Source organism: Arachis hypogaea, chromosome 2 (assembly GCF_003086295.3).
Source record: "Arachis hypogaea cultivar Tifrunner chromosome 2, arahy.Tifrunner.gnm2.J5K5, whole genome shotgun sequence".
NCBI classification, from domain to species: Eukaryota; Viridiplantae; Streptophyta; class Magnoliopsida; order Fabales; family Fabaceae; genus Arachis; species Arachis hypogaea.
In genome coordinates, this window is record NC_092037.1 from 2,502,489 (window position 1) to 2,520,043 (window position 17,555).

General features: G+C 32.4%; 1 protein-coding gene across 9 annotated transcripts; it reads left to right on the forward strand.

The window, feature by feature from the left end:
• Positions 1-8,495: 8,495 nt before the first annotated feature.
• Positions 8,496-15,680, forward strand: LOC112732680 (putative disease resistance RPP13-like protein 1). Of its 9 annotated transcripts, none has more exons than XM_072213131.1 (5): positions 8,617-12,391; positions 12,877-13,021; positions 13,597-13,828; positions 14,892-15,024; positions 15,276-15,644. In XM_072213131.1, exons 1-2 carry the CDS (start codon positions 8,778-8,780, stop codon positions 12,920-12,922), a joined length of 3,660 nt encoding a protein of 1,219 aa, XP_072069232.1. In that variant the 5' UTR covers positions 8,617-8,777; the 3' UTR covers positions 12,923-13,021; positions 13,597-13,828; positions 14,892-15,024; positions 15,276-15,644. The 9 variants fall into 9 exon arrangements, with proteins under 9 accessions (XP_025637225.1, XP_072069232.1, XP_072069229.1 ...); XM_072213128.1 differs by lacking the exon at positions 14,892-15,024 and having other exon boundaries at positions 15,276-15,461; positions 15,547-15,644; XM_025781440.3 differs by lacking the exon at positions 14,892-15,024 and having other exon boundaries at positions 8,496-12,391; positions 15,276-15,680.
• The last annotated feature ends 1,875 nt before the right edge of the window (positions 15,681-17,555 follow it).

The window sequence follows — 17,555 nt, forward strand, 5'->3', positions numbered from 1 at the left end:
ACTTGAACTATCTAACAAAAAAAAAACAAAAATAATTGCATATATATTATTTTCTTAAAAAAAAATATTAAACCTATTGAGCAATAACAAATAATTTTAGAAACACAAATATATAATAACCAAAAATAAAGTTATTGATTTACCTGATTATTTTTTGTTCCAAGTCTCACAAAAAAATAATTCTATTGAGTTTTGTCCTCACTTCAATCTTTGAACACTGTCCATTATAAAAAAAATAAATTAATTATTTTAAATAAAAAATGTAAATAATACTTGACATTGTCATTAACTTAAAAAAAATTGAAATATACCTCTTTGAATCTTTGTTGTGCATTCAATGGTTAATATTTTGTTGTTCATTTCTCTTCAATGGTTTTTCTTCATATGTCTTGTTTTGGTATGGAAAGAAAATTAGAATGAGAAGAGTAGAAGACCAAAAGTTTGGGAATCACTAAAAGAGAGAGAAAAGTGGCGCTATGCCTATGATAGTTTGAAACAAATATTTGAAAAATGTACTAGGGTTACTTTAATTAATAGTATGGGCTTGGGCTAGTATAATAGAACCATTTTTATTAATTATTAGAATGGGCTATTTGTTAACAAGAGCAACAATAATTCAAATATCTAATACATAATGCAGTTTTTAGTTTTTTTAATTTATAAAATTTTGTAAGTTATATTTTTTTTAATATTATATATAAAAAAATTTAATATTATTAATTATTACTATTTACTATTTTTTTTAAAAAAAATTTGGGGGGGACCATGGCCACCTTAGGTCCCCCCGTAGATCCGCCACTGGCTGCCATATTTTGTTCATATGAGATTCAAAACTATTTTCCTTACTTGAATGATATAGCTCTGATACTTTGACTGGAAAATAATTGAATTTTTTGAACAACACTATTTGAGCTTAGTTGATGTGTAATTTGAGCAGTAAATCAGTTTTGATATCAAATGAGTTTTGATTATCAATTAAAACTGCTCATAAATCAAGCATTTAGCATCATGTATAAATATGCTAAATAACATTGTATTTTTGAAAGCTTGATTAAAATGTTACAGGTTATGCTTCCCTTGGTAAGATAGCATATATTAAGGGGGAGTCAAGTAACAATATGGAAAGGAAGAAACTTAATCTTCAAAGGGAGTACTCGTACTCTAACCTTTAATTTCTTTCTATTTTAATTTTAATAATGTTTGTCATCAAGGGGGAGATTGTTGAGTTTGGAAAACTCTAAATTAATTTTTGTGATGAACAAACATTATTAAAATATTTAATTACAAAATTATTAATTCAATGTTATTTGATTATATGCTAATTAATAATTTTGTAATGCAGGAATTGAATTGGGCCGAAAATGAAATTCTGGATTAAGCCCAACTAGCCTTGCTACATGCTTCTCATGCTATGAAGCTGAATTATAATTTGGGCCGAACAAAAACAAAAGAAATGTTGCAAAGCCCAAGTGTGAATTTTGTTCAGCTTTATAACCAACAAAGTAGAGCTAAATTATTATTGGGCCAAAAATTAACAATTGTTGCAACTAAGCCTAACTTCACATTTGATGAGTGTTTCCTATGCATGATCCGAACCCACTAAGCATGTATAGCATAGTTCCATAGCTTCCAACGGAACTCCTTTACTCATCATGTTGGATTTCAAATTTATTAGAATAAATTTGATAAGTGCATGGGAAATATGAGAGAGAGGATCATTGACATGATTGATGGCATTAACTTTACACGCTACCCAGGGAAGAAAAAGCAAGCTATCTTTAATTAATTTGTTTTATCACTTTGAATTACTTTTTCTTCACATTCTCTCTTCTCTCTCATCTCTTTCCTTCTCTCTTCGGTTATTACACAGGAAACAATGGCTTCCATGAAAGCAAAATGGAGCTACCGAAGCAAGGGAAGAACAAGCTACAAGACCATCAAGCTAATGATGGCAAGAAAACATACTAAAATAAAAATGAGCTGTGGCTGAGATTATCACCTAATCTGGTAAGATTTGGTGAGGTAATCTCGGATCCTTCTTACTCAAAAAGAAGGATGAAGATTCGGCCAGCAAGGAAGATCTTGGAGGCATGGCTTGTCTTCGATTCTGATCAACCACCACAGGGAGTAGCTAGAGTGGCGAAGTGATGGTTGAAGGTAGAGATTGAAGCAGATGAAGTCATCATCATCATGAAGCATCAAGGGCCAGAAATCCATCTTGGAGAGGAAGCCAAGGATGGAGTGCTCGGATTGATGAAGAGTGATGACCAAGGAAGGACTAGAGGTATTTGCATGAGTTACCTCTTCTCTCTTTGTGGCCGAACCGGTTTTGTTGTGAAGGAAAAGAAGCTGAGCTCGGGTTTGGATTTCAACCGTGAAGGCTTCACTTCTCTATAAAAGGGGTGAACAGTCATGGTTTGATTCAAGGAGTAAGGTTTGAGAGTGCAAGGCACAGAGTTCTCAGAGCTTCCTAAGCTAGCAGTTCTTCTTCTCCTTTAATGTTTTCTGTTTTGTATCTTTCTGTTTAATTTTGTCATGTCTTGAGTCTCATGGAGAAAGGCAAACAGTGAGGTTTGTAAGAAAAAGCCATAGAGCGGAAAAAGGCAGAGAGTGCAAAATTAAAAGAAAGAGCCATAGATGTCCTAGAGTTCCTTTGTACATCTGTGTTGTGTTTCATCATTCTGTGGGAATCCCCTTGTAAGTTGGGTTAGCACTTTACAACTTGTAATCTGGATAATTATAGTGAAATTCCATCATTGTTGTGATGGAGACTGGATGTAGGCTGCACTGCACTTAGCAGCTGAACCAGGATATATCTGGGTGTAATCTTCTCTCTTTCTTCCTACTTCAATTCTGTTTTTACTGTTCAGATGAAGAATAAAAAATGTCTCGTGTCAAATGACGAGACAAAATGAAAATGTCTCGTGGCTAGGGACGAGATAAAACAGAAAAGTCTCTTCTAAGTACAGCAAGTTTTAGCAAGCAAAAAAAAAAGGGGCTAAGATTCAACCCCCCTTCTCTTAGCCACTGAAACCATCAAATATAATTCTTTGAGCCAAGAAAAATAATAGGTTTAAATTTTTTTTAAAACGATCGTATATTTGTATTTACTAACCTATAATGTGAGTGCAACAATTTTTTGGCCTTTTATTTGTGTCGTAATTTTTTTATTTATCTGACTTGAGAAAATTTTTCACGTGATTTTCAACACGATGTTTTTAAAATTATTAATATTTTGTTAATAACTATATATGTAAATGAAAAATGAATTACTTGTATGTTTTTTTATTCTTTAAGTATCAATTTCATTCTTTGTATTTTTCTGGGTTTTCCTGTAATATTTACTTGTTCTTCTTCTCTTAGTGTAGGTAGTTTTTCAATGACATCTATAATAAAAAAAACAAAAATGTGTAAAAAATTTTTTGAATAAGTTATTTTTAATAAGAATAATTGAAATATTCTAAAGTGAAATTACCTGTTAATATTTTTTTTTGACCCACTCTCTCAAAACTGGATCTTTAATATATTTAATGAGTTATTTATAGAAATTAATAAATTAATTATTGGAGTTATAAATTTATTGTATTGTTTATAATGGTGAGATATAATAAATATAGGGATATGGATTCAATGTCTTTGTATGTTACAAATTTGATTACAAATTTTTGTATATATATATATATTGCTGATTTGGAAACAATAGTTGATTTGGCAAAAATTGAGTGGTTGATTCTAAAATTTTGCTAAGTAAGCGATGTTGCTGACATGGCATTAGTAGGAGGAGAAAAATGGCTTAAAAGTAATGTGAGTAAACTTGTGCATCTACTTTTATATATTAAGAACTAGAATGAGAACCGCGCGACGGTAAATTAATGATAATATATAATAAATATTAAAATTGTTATATTTTGTAGAAATAAATTAAATATGTGTAAATTGAAGTTAAATTTAAAAGGTGTTTTATTTTAAATAATTTGTAATACAAAAGATTTGGATGTTGAAGTTGTAGAAATTGACATTTTTATTTGGTGATTTGATTTTTCCATTTATTTTAGTTGATGGACTTAGTCATCTTATGTGGCGCTCGTCCTCCTTTTTTTTTGTTGGTTGTTACTTGTTAGAGTTGGTGCTTTCTTCTTTTTGTCGTTGGTTCTTGCGAAAATATGTTCTTTATGAATTGTTGAGTTTGATGCACTTTCTATTGTGTTATTTGGTTCTATTTTTGTATGTATGTTCTTCTTCCGAAGATGTGTCTTGAATTTGTATGGTTTTGTTTCTCCTTAATCTCTTGATGGGGTGGTGCTTCACTGTCATTATTTTTCTGAAATGTCATTAGATTTGAAGCAGTTGTGTCCAATAAGTTTTTTTGCGTCACCATCAAATAGTACAAAAGTTGTTGTAACACTTTGATCTAAAACCTTTAATTGAATTATAAACCTAAAATAAGTATTGGGCTAGCAACTAATAATTTGATAGATGAGATTATGAAAAGTATATAGAGCTACCTTATTGTTTGATATTGTGGTGTTTGATTACAATGTAGTTGTTTCTTTTTTTTTATATACCTTCTTCTGACACTTTTTACATTTAACATAGTTTCATCCTAATTTGTCATCAATTTCGTTTATAGTTACTAAAATTAGTTGCTAAAATTGTGAAGATCTTTTCCTATTCCAATATTCAATTTATGTTATCATTACGTATATAGTATTTGAGTAATATAAGTATAAATGTATGATGTATATTGTGATTTTTTTGTCATACCTGATCATCAGATTCTCATTGCATGGCCATTAGATCTTGGATAGTTATTCGATTTTTAATCATTCTACTCTGAAAGAATGGTGCTCTATTGAGTAAGTTTGAGATGTGCAGTTCGAAAATAAATTTTTTTGTGCTAAATTTGATGTTATGTGAAGGAATAGTGATAAGAGACTTATATATGTTGTTTAAATAGTATGGAATTTAAATACTTATAACGTAAAATTTATCATGATTAATAATATTATTATGACATTTATAATATGGATGTTTATTACTTTTAGTGAGTTATTTATAAAAATTAATAAATTAATTGTTGCGGTTATAAATTTATTGTATTGTTTATAACGGTAAGATATAATAAATATAGGAATATGAATTCAATGTATTTGGAGGTTACAAATGTATTGAATTCTATTTTTTAGTTTTTTATTTGTATATATTTTTTTTGTTGATTTGGAAATAATAGTTGATCTGCCAAGAATTGAATAGTTGATTCTAAAATTGTGCCAAATAATAATTATTCTAAAGTTGGCAATACAATTGATGTAGTCAATGGCCTAAACTTATGGAGTTGCCATCAACATAATTATTGTTATAATTATATATGCATCTTATACGTACAAATATACGCAACAAAAGCTAAAAGTTAAACATTTTTAATAAAAAAAAGAAAATAGTTAATTAGTGTTTTGAGATAAACATGCATGCATGATGCTAGATTTGTATCCATGCATGATGCATCTTATATGTACAAATATATGCAACAAAAGCTAAAAGTTAAACATTTTGAGTAAAAAAAAAGAAAATAGTTAATTAGTATTTTGAGGTAAACATGCATGCATGATGCATCTTAATTATATATTACAAATGTATCTAATATATGAAAATGTATGTCTAATATCATATATTTTTTGGTTTCGTTTTGATACTCTTTTAATAATTTTTTTAGTTTTCAAATATTCTTTTCAAATTTTATATTGGTAAAATAAAATAGAATTTATTTTTAATAATAAGTAAAAACTACAATAATAATTTTTTGTACCTAGTGTTACTTCTAAAAATTAAATTGATTATTTTTTTTTACCAAAGATACAGAGACTCGAACTCGTGACTAATATGGGAGACTATGCCATTTAAGGTATAACTCATTGGAAAAAATTAAAATGATTATAATAAACATAATTATAATAATATAATATAATTTTCATTTTTTAAACTTTAAATTTATAAACTAATTGTTGCGGTTATAAATTTATTATATTGTTTATAACGGTAAGATATAATAAATATAGAAATATGAATTCGATATATTTGAAGGTTACAAATTTATTGGATTCTATTTTTTAGTTTTTTATTTGTATATTTTATTTTTTTTGCTGATTTGAAAATAATAGTTGATTTGGCAAGAATTGAGTGGTTGATTCTAAAGTTATGCCAAGTAAACAATATTGTTGACATGACATTAATAGGAGGAAAGAAATGTCTCAAAAGTAATATGGTGCATGCTTATATATCTACTTTTACAAATATATTGGATTCTATTTTTTAGTTTTTTATTTGTATATATATATATTTTTGTTGATTTGGAAATAATAGTTGATCTGCCAAGAATTGAATAGTTGATTCTAAAGTTGTGCCAAATATAATAATTATTCTAAAGTTGGCAATACAATTAACGTAGTCAATGGCCTAAATTTATGGAGTTGCCATCAACATAATTATTGTAATAATTATATATGCATCTTATATGTATAAATATACGCCACAAAAGCTAAAAGTTAAACATTTTTAGTAAAAAAAAAAGAAAAAAATAGTTAATTAGTGTTTTGAGGTAAACATTCATGCATGATGCTAGATTTGTATCCATAAATGATGCATCTTATATGTACAAATATACGCAACAAAAGCTAAAAGTTAAACATTTTGAGTAAAAAAAAAAAGAAAAAAATAGTTAATTAGTATTTTGAGGTAAACATGCATGCATGATCCATCTTATATACTACGACGAATGTATCTAATATATGAAAATGTATGTCTAATATCATATATTTTTTGGTTTCGTTTTGATACTCTTTTAATAATTTTTTTTAGTTTTCAAATATTCTTTTCAAATTTTATATTGGTAAAATAAAATAGAATATGTTTTTAATAATAAGTAAAACTACAATAATAGTTCTTTGTACCTAGTGTTACTTCTAAAAATTAAAATGATTATTTTTTTTACCAAAAATACAGAGACTCAAACTCGCGACCAATATGGGAGACTATGCCATTTGAGATATAACTCATTGGCAAAGATTAAAATGATTATAATAAATATAATTATAATAATAAAATATAATTTTCATTTTTTAAACTTTTAATTTATAAATTAATTGTTGCAGTTATAAATTTATTATATTATTTATAACGGTAAGATATAATAAATATAGGAATATGAATTAGTAGGAAGAAAGAAATATCTTAAAAGTAATGTGATGCATGTTTATGTATCTACTTTTATATATTAAGAATAGATTGATGTTCGCAATATGAAATATCTAATGTCATGATCTTGTTTCTATGGTTTAATAAACTAAAGTTAGTTCATCGGACTAATCACCTAATATGACTTGGATATGCCTTGCATATTCCCAAAGATTGATAAATATTATTACCTTAGTCATGACTCATACCACCGTTGAAACCATCTTCAACTTGCAGTTTTGTTGCATCTCTCAGTCTTAAAAAACACAAATTAAAAGTTCCAAACAAACTATTAAACTTAGACTAAGACATTAGCAATGTACAAATCATTAAAATAAGACAACTACCATGCATTATTGTTATTAATAACCTCAATATATTACAATGATATACATACAAAAATGTGGTGCCAAAATGTTCCTAGTTCTATATAGTTTCCACAAAGACTAGTAGTGTCCATTGGTGACACGGAAACAACACCACTTGCAAGAATTAAAAAATGAGAAATTAGAGCAAAGCCAATTAAGCACTCCACTGCTATGAATTTTCTAAGTTATTTGGTGCTGAGATTTTTTTCCCTAAAAAAATATATATATTTTAAAAGGAAAAGAAAAGTGGGGAAGAACTCTGCTTGATAGTAAATCCATCATACTACTTGGTAAACTACCTGTAATAGTTTGAATACCATAACTCTTAATGTAATACTGATTACTGATATGTTATAAATCATTACTACTTCGATTTGATGCATTTGACAGAGACTACTATAGTACTAATAAGAACTTTACTCATGGATGCTGTCATTAACTGTGATACTATATGCCAGCAACGATAATCGAAGTGAAATCAATATCGTTATAAACTTATCATATACTAATCAGTGTCTCTCTGCCAAATTCCTCTATTTGCCTTATTGTTCGGAGAACTTTCATAAGACAAACTTTGTGAACATGTACATCAGGACACAAATTTTCATCACGTATTTACTGTAAAGTAATGTTTGTTAGAAACAACTTCCAAAAGGAAAAAGAAAAGAAAAACTAGACCTTAAATCCTTAGTTAATTAGTATTAAGGAAGTTAACATTGCAGCATCAGCATCATTATTTTATTATGAACCATAAACAGCTCAATGATGTTTACTGTGATACAAAATTTCCACAGAGACTACAATTCCATTGGTTTTTGAAAAAGTTAGTTGGAACTTTCCGTGCCTTGCTATCACATTCACATTCACATTGCATCATTCAAAAGCTAGTTAGGATACAATTAATAAAGGTTTCATGCAATTACCTTGCACCTTCCAAAATAGCAATAACAATAACAATTAAAAATTAAAATATAGTTTTATAATTAAGAGCCATCAAGACACTCCACTACTTTGAAATTTGAATAATTTTAAGTTAGCTCGGAGACTTGCTGGACACCTTCTTTGTACACTTGATTAAGAAACCCCCTCTATTGAGTTCACTATACCCTGCAACCATTGTTCTCTCACCTTTCTCTGAAAATCCATTCACTTTGCTGTTGCTGTTGTTGAGATCATATCATGGCTGGTGCAGTTGTTGGTGGAGCTTTCCTCTCTGGCTTCATTAACATTGTCATTAACAAGTTCCTTACAGAGGATGCGGTCAACAAGGTGTTTGGCAAGAAGCTTGGTTCTGACTTGGTTGAAAGGCTGAAGACTGCTCTGTTGGGTGCTGAAGCTCTTGTTGCTGATGCTGAGTTGAAGCAGTTTGGTAAGCCATTGGTGAGGAAGTGGCTCGATAGTCTCCGGGATGCTGTTTACTGTGCTGAGGACTTGCTGGATGCTGTCCTCCTCAAAGCCACCACTCAAAAGAATGCAAGTTCTTCTTGGCGGTTCCCTAGCTTCTTCATCAACCGAGATAGGGATGACATGGTAGACAGGATGGAAGGGGTGGTTAGCAGAATAGAGGATCTTGGAAAACAAAAAGATTCCCTTGGTCTTGAAAAGATTCCCACTGGTAGCTCATCATGGAGGTCTCCAACCAGTTCTCTTGTGAGAGGGAATGTGTATGGCAGGGAGGATGACAAGAAGGCCTTAGTCAAGATGCTGATTGACAACAGTGAGCATCACTTGTCTGTGATCTCTATTGTTGGCATAGGTGGGGTTGGTAAAACTACTTTGGCTCAATGGGTGTACAACAATGGGGATTTAATGAAGGGATTTGATCTGAAAGCATGGGTTTGCGTTTCAGAGAATTTTGATATCGTTGAGACTACAAAGAATGTTATAAAGGAGATCTCTCCAGATACTCAAGGTCTTGAGCATTTCAATTCACTTCACCGTGCTTTGAAAGAAAAATTGTCGAAAAAGAAGTTCTTCATTGTTCTAGATGATGTTTGGAGCGATGATGGTGACAAATGGAGTAATTTTATGACCCCTTTCCAACAAAATGGGAATAAGGGAAGTATTGTTCTTCTAACTACTCGTGGGAAAAATGTTGCTTTAGCAGTTAAGAATTGTCGCCCTTATTTTCTCAAAGGGTTGTCAGAAGACTATTGTTGGTCAGTGTTTGCTGACAATGCATCTTTTCCAGAATCAAATGGGAGTGCAGCACTTGAAGAAATAGGTAGAAAGATTGTCAAGAAGTGTGATGGCTTGCCATTAGCTGCAGAAACACTTGGACGCTTGTTACGTACAAAGCATGATGTTGAAGAATGGAACAAGATACTAATGAGTGATATTTGGGGATTTTCGGTGGAGAAGAGTAAGATTATTCCAGCATTACTGATAAGTTACTTCCATCTTTCTCCATATTTAAAGCGTTGTTTTGTTTATTGTGCTTTATTTCCCAAGGATTTTAAATTTGAGAAAGATAAATTAATCCTTTTGTGGATAGCAGAAGATCTTTTACCACCACCAAAGAGAGGAGAGAGTTTAGAAGAAGTTGGTTGTGAGTGTTTTGATGAACTTACTTCCAGATTATTTTTCACGAAGAGTAGAGACTTTGGTGTTTATTTTGTGATGCATGATCTCTTGCATGACTTAGCAATATTCCTTGCTGGAGATTTCTATTGCAACTCAGAAGAACTTGGTAAAGAGGAGGAGATAAGGAGTCAGACTCGGCATTTGTGTGTAGATTTACGTCATTATAGCTCAAAACTTTATAATTCTATTTCTAAAGTAGAATCTTTGAGAACATTAATATTGTTTGGCAATTTCTCATCTCCCAACTGCAACATTGAAGCGGCAACATGTGAGATATTATCAAAGTGTAAATACTTGAGAGCTTTATCCTTTAGTAAACTTAATGTGGTGCATGATTCAATAGGTGAATTGATCCATCTGCGCTACTTGGATCTCTCTTGCACTAATATTAAGACATTGCCCGAGTCTTTGTGCAAGTTGTGTAATTTGCAAACATTGAAGTTGAATCATTGTTCTAAGCTAACTACGCTGCCTAGTGGTTTGCATAATCTTGTGAGTTTGCGGCATCTTGATATTAGAGGAACTTCTTTGGAAGAAATGCCCGGAAAAATGAGCAAATTGAATCAATTGCACGTTTTAAGTTTCTTTATCGTGGGCAAGCACGAAGAGAATGGAATCCAAGAGTTAGGAGGGCTTGTAAATCTTCATGGATCCTTTGAGATTAAGAAATTGGAGAATATTGTTGATGTGAATGAAGCAAAGAGCGCAAAGATGATGGATAAGAAGCACATTGATGAATTATGCTTGGAATGGTCTCCAAGTAATGATTTGGTTTCAAGCACACAAAAAGAAAGAGACATGCTCGATAACTTGCAACCGCACAATGGGTTGAAAGATTTGAGAATCAAGGGATACAAGGGTACAATATTTCCAGATTGGTTGGGGAACTGTTCCTTCAACAATATGACAAGTGTGTCTCTAGAGTGTTGCAAGAATTGCTGCATGCTGCCTTCACTAGGACAGCTGCCATCTCTTAAGTCTCTCCGCATTAAAAGTTTTGATCAGCTGAGGAGTATTGGCGAAGAGTTTTACAAGAAGGAAGGAGATCATCATTCTTCTCATATTGCACCGTTTCCCACCCTTGAGAGTTTGGAGTTTGATAACATGCCATGTTGGGAGGTGTGGCACTTATCTGAGTCGGAAACATTTCCTCAACTTAGGAAGTTTGAAATAACAAATTGTCCAGTGTTGAAGGAAGATATGCTTAATCAGGTATTCTTCAGAGAACGGCACACCAAGGCCATGTATCTTGATGGGGATACTTTATCAATTAGGGGAAGTGAATCTGTGAAGGAATCTGCATTTAAGGCAATGATCAGCATCAACCATCTAAGTTGCATCCAAGAAATAAGCATCCAGAGGTGTAGAAAACTAGAATTCCCCCAGTTACAGCAGCAGAAGTATGACTTGGTAGAGCTAACAATATATTCCAGCTGCGATTCACTGACCTCCTTGTCATTGGATGTCTTTCCCAAACTCAAGAATCTTGGGATAAGTGGGTGCAGGAATCTGAAATCGGTATCAATGTCAGAGGCACCACACACTGCTATTCAACATCTCTCCATCACTGAATGTCCCGAATTAGTGTCATTTGCAGGAGAAGGACTGGCTGCACCCAACTTGACTAGTCTCCATGTTAGCAGCTGCTCAAAGTTGGAGGCATTACCACTTGACATGAATAGTGTACTCCCAAGTTTACTGTTTCTCGAGATATATGGTTGCCCAAACATTTGCAGATTGCCCCAGGGTGGTTTGCCGCCTAACTTGGAATGGCTTGATTTAGGAATTTACGCAAAACAATACAGCTGTGCATCATGGATGCCAGGAAACTTTGAGTCTCTCACTCATCTTACCATTAAAGGTGATGGCTGTAAGAGAGTGAAGTCATTCCCTGAGGCCAGTTCTCTGCCTCACCTTCCCTCCCTTACCACTCTTGAGATACGGGGATTTGATAATCTGGAGACATTGGAGTGCAACGAGCTTCTCCGCCTCACCTCCCTCCAACATTTACAAATTGAATGTTGTCCAAAGCTGGAGAATATGACAGGAGAAAAGCTGCCTCCCTCTCTGTCACACCTTCATATTTATGAATGCCCTTTGCTGAGTCAACGCTGCAACGAGAAGGACCCGCAACTTTGGCCAAAAATTTCTCATATCCCCTTCATTGGTTATGGACACTGCGAAATTCGCGAAAAATTACTTGTCGAAAGGTAATATGAGATGAAGTAGCTTGAGTGATAGACGAAAACATAATCTTGCCTAAGAAATCTTCGTAGTTGGTGATTGCTATTCATGGTACTTTAACATTCATATCTTTTTCTTTTCTCTGACACCGGAGAATTTCTTTTAAAAGTATTACACAAATCTCTCATCAAACACTGTACTTCCCATTTTTAATATCAGCTCGGCCTTTCTTTTTTCATTGCATAATGAAAACTCAAATATGAAAGGAATATTGATGATTGCTTAAACTCAGATGAAAATAAGGATACAAAAATACTGCACGTGGAATTTCATGCAAAAAATATCTTGTGGAAAATACTTTATTCCTGATTTTTAAGAGTTAGATGCCTTGTTTCTTTCGATTTCCTCTTTGTTTTTTTGGTCCTATATGCGCATAGGGGAATTGTCTTTAATGTGCCGTGATCGTTTAGCACTCAATGTCCTCTTGATCTTAGTTTTCTTCGTCAAACAGGGCGGCACAAAGGTTTGTGCTAAGGTTTTATGCGGAATTAAGTTAAATCGCTGCAAGCAAACTAGAATTCTTCAAAGATTATGTCCCTTGTATGTGGTTGAGAGAAACAAGGCCCTGATGCAACCATGCTTCAAGACCCAAACTTGTAACTGCTACTCCCTATATACTCATCATTTGCATTTCTATGAAAAAGATGATTCATTCCTCTCCTTTATTTTTTTGTTTATTTTTGCTGTCATGAGGAACATCACATAAAGTTTTGTTTAGTAGTACTGTATTTCGAACCAAGAGTGTTGTTTTGTATCGTACACCAAAATGTTTTGGAACCAAAAGCAAAGTTAAGGACAAATAAGGATATTTAAGAATTTATTTCATCTTAAAAAATGAGAACCTGTATAAAAAATTTAGATTGTAGACATGTCTGCATATTTATGAAACTCATCATAGTTTAATTTTTGGCTGATCAACCAGTAATGGTCTTTGACTTCCTGTCTATTATTGTTTCAGCAAAAAAAATAAAAATAAAACTCCATGATAATATATGGGTAATAATGGTTGCTATTTTTTTTATTTTGATTCCTTTTAGCACTATGTCAGGGCTGATTTGTTTTGAGAAAATAAATTTTTTGTCATTTATTTCCAATTTTTTATTTTCAATACTTTGTGAAGTAAAAAGTGAAAAATAGTGTAAACAATAAAAGTTCTGCTTTTTATTGTTAGGATAAGATTTGGTGGACACAAGAATGTGAGCAAAGAGAACAAAAGTTGAGAGGAGTTGCTAATTTTGCAACAGCAACTTGTTTTTGTCAAGTGAAGATGGGATGGTCAAATCTTATTGAGCTGAATCTTTAAATGGAGATTCTTCACTCACAGTTGTTCAATTTGTAGTCCGAGCTCTGTAGTAGAACTACCAGAAATTTTGTGAACACTGAACAGCAGCTGCTTTTCTGGTGTAAGTTTGGCACTCTTGCTTCATTGATTTTATCTTGCTGATGTATTTGGTGTTGTATTTTCTGCCTTCTCTTCGACATTTTGATGCTATTAACTGTTGTCATAGTGTGCATATATTATGTTTGGGTTCTTCCATATTATTATTATGCCTTTAACAGATCTATTCCCTTCCCATTATTCTTAGAGTGAAAAATAATTTACAATGTTATAGTAAAATGCAGTTAAGTATATTGCCTATGAACCACAAATATATAGGATTCTCACAAGATTAGAAGATTACGAAAAGGGTAAAGTATTATTTTGGTCTCGAACATTTGTGCCAAATTCTAATTTGGTCCCTAACGTTTCAAACGTTTTATTTCAGTCCCAAAAACTTTTTAACGTCATATTTCAATCTCAAAAATGTTTTAGTGGGTTCAATGTTATCCCACCAATAAATTTGACACAAACAATTCGCATATTGAAGAGCTAATAGCATTTGATTTCAGTATATAAGTAAAATCAATCTATCAACGATCACTAATATAAGAGTTTTTCCTTTGATTTTGAAGCATTGATGATTGATTATTAGAATTTGGAGTTTTGTACAAAAAGAAAATTGAGGAGAAGAAGTGCTAGAAGAAGGTTTTAGAATACATGGAAGAAGATATGACTTAACTAGTATTAACTTCCACATTACTCATTCTATTAACTATTAGTATCAAATTTAATGGTAGAATCACGTTTAAAACTGTTTGAAATTTTTTGGGCCAAAAGATGACATTTGAAACGTTAGGGACCAAATTAGAATTTGGTCCAAATGTTGAGGACCAAAATAGTACTTTACCTTTATGAAAATTATATTAAGGTGCATGTTATATAACAAGTAGCTTAATGTTTCCAAATTTTCAAAAAAAAAAAAAGGGAGAAAAATCCTGATTTCTAGCTTGATTGAATATACCATAGAACCAAAGAAAACTAAATTCAATTTTCTTTGTTAAAGCTTAGATTTAAAAGTGAAAATAATGCATCAACTATTCTACAGTGATCTATGTTAAAGCAAAATATCAACTCAAAATTTCCAGGGGTATGTCTGTGGAGATTACCACTATGGTCATTGGTCAAGGATCTGCTTTCAATATATGCAGCTGTGTTCATGAACCAATGGAATGTGCATTGGGCTGCCTCTTTGGCAAATGCATGTTGATGAGCGTATAAGTAACCGCATACAATTTTTTCTGTCTTTTGACATTATGTCAGCCTCAATTTTCACTGCAACATTGTTATTTTAATGTCCAATTTCCTCAAACTGATTTTTGTCTCTTTGAACAAGAGATAGTAGAAAGGAAGATTGGTTGTGCTGTACTTCCATTTATTAAATTTTTCATACTCTTTTGTAATTAATTAATTATCATACAGGTTCTGGTAATCTGGTCATTTTCTTAACATCAATGTATTAACCTAATCAGATTGGGATTAACTTGAGTGGACACAAGCAGTTGAGCAAAAGAAGAAAAGTTGAAAGGAGGTGCTATTTTCACCCTTGCAGGGCAGCAACTTATTTTCATCAAGTGAACGATCGCATGGGAAAACATTGTGATATTGAGCTGAAATTTTAACTGGAGATTCTTCACAAACAATTCTTCAATTTGGAGGTGTGATTTGTAGTCTGAACTCTATAGTAGAACTGCCAGAAAGTTTCATTAATTTAATCTTGTGGGAGACTATTTGTTTTTGCAGAAGAGTTGTGCATGTGTGGCCAGTGCTTGCAAGTTCTAAGACTTCTTTTTTTGTTCCTTTGATTCAGATGAATAATGAAGCTTTTTACCTTCTCCTGATTTTTTTTTTTAACTCTCATTGAGAGATTTTTTTCAGTTGTTGTATCTTTCTGCCTTCTCTTTAATATTTTTTTTAATAGTGTGTCTATGTTATGTCTTAGAGTAAAAGAAAAATAACCGTACAATGTTAACGACTTAACGTAAACTAAATATCTTGCCTTGGACCATAAATTTGTTTTTTTTGTTTAACAAGTGAGCTCATCACAATAACCATAAATATATAACTTTATCACAAGAAAGGAATCTAATAAAACGGAAAGAGTATACAAAGATAATAAAATTGTGAAAGAATAATAATGAAAGGAAAGAAAAGATGAAAAAATTTTATTGATTGTTGATTGATTGAATTGTTCACTATGAAGGTAAAACTAAGTATATATAGAACATTGGTCTATGAAAGATAAAAGATAAGATAAAGATAAGATAGAGATAAAGATAAAGATAACTATAAGATAAGATAAAGACTAAAATTATAATTGAATTTGAGTATTCTGTTGGGCTGAATTTGTGGGCCGTGAGACGTCTGTATTGTTGTCATGGGTTGAGGTGGAAGAGTGATTTAATACGCCCCCGCAAGCTGGAGGATGAAAGATGTCAAGAATACTAAGCTTATTCAGATTAAGATGGAAGGTTTGAGGAAACAAAGGCTTGGTGAAGATGTCGGCTAGTTGCCCAGAAGAGGGAATTGGGAGAAGTTTCGTCACTCCAGCTTGAGCTTTTTGTCGAACCAAGTGACAATCAACCTCTAAATGTTTGGTTCGTTCATGAAAAACTGGGTTAGTAGCAATTTGAAGAGCACTCTGATTATCACAATATAAATTGGTGGGCGGATAGGAAAGATGCGTAAAAATTGTAACACATTTAGTATCCATTGAAGTTCACAAGTTGTGTTGGCAAGTGCACGATATTCTGCTTCCGTGGATGAGCAGGCAACAGTGGTTTGTTTCTTGGTCTTCCAAGAGATTAAAGAATTGCCTAAGAAGAAACAATAACCTGTTAAAGATCGTCGAGTGTCAGGACATCCGGCCCAATCAGAGTCACTAAAGCCAAGAAGCTGAATTTCTGATTCCCTTGGAAAGAAAAGTCCTTTGCCGGGACTAGTTTTTAGATATCGTAACACATGCTTGGCAGCTTGAAGATGAGATTCAATAGAAGATGCCATGAATTGACTTAATTGTGAGTGGCATACATGATGTCCGGTCGAGTAGTGGTGATATAGATAAGACGGCCAACCAAACGGCGATATACAAAGGGGTTGGATAGCAGGGGACCTTTGTCTTGATATAGTCTTGTGGTACTATCCATTGGAACAGAGGCAGGTTTAGCACCTAATAAACCAGAATCCTCTAAAAGATCAAGACAATATTTTCTTTGAGATAAGCAAATTCCCTTCTCTGATTGAGCAACTTCAATACCCAAAAAATATTTTAATGGGCCCAAGTCTTTAATTCGGAAGTGTTGGTGCAAAATAAACTTAATGGTAGCAAGTTCATAAATGGAATTACCAGTAAGAACAATGTCGTCAACATAGACTAAAAGAATAGAAATTTTATCACCAATGAATTTAACAAATAGGCTATAATCAGATGAGGTCTGCTGATATCCATGAGATAGAAAAAGATGAGAAAGTTTGTCATACCACATACGACTAGATTTTCGTAAACCATACAGTGACTTTAGTAGCTTACATCATTGATTCGGTTGAGGAGATGTAAATCCGGGTGGCAGAGTCATATAAACATCCTTAGAAAGATCCCCATATAAGAAAGCATTATTGACATCCAACTGATGTATGGGCCAACGCTTCATAGAGGCCAATGCCAAAACTAATCTGATGGTGGCAGGCTTGACAACAGGGGATAAAGTTTCTAAAAAATCAACACCTTTAGTTTGAGTGAAGTGCTTTATATC

Bases quoted from the DNA above. Each gene is read 5' to 3' on its own strand.
- LOC112732680 (XM_072213117.1), top strand. From the start codon at position 8,778: ATGGCTGGTGCAGTTGTTGGTGGAGCTTTCCTCTCTGGCTTCATTAAC. The intron at 12,392-13,596 runs GTAATATGAGAT...TTTTATTGTTAG, and splicing joins GAAAAATTACTTGTCGAAAG to GATAAGATTTGGTGGACACA.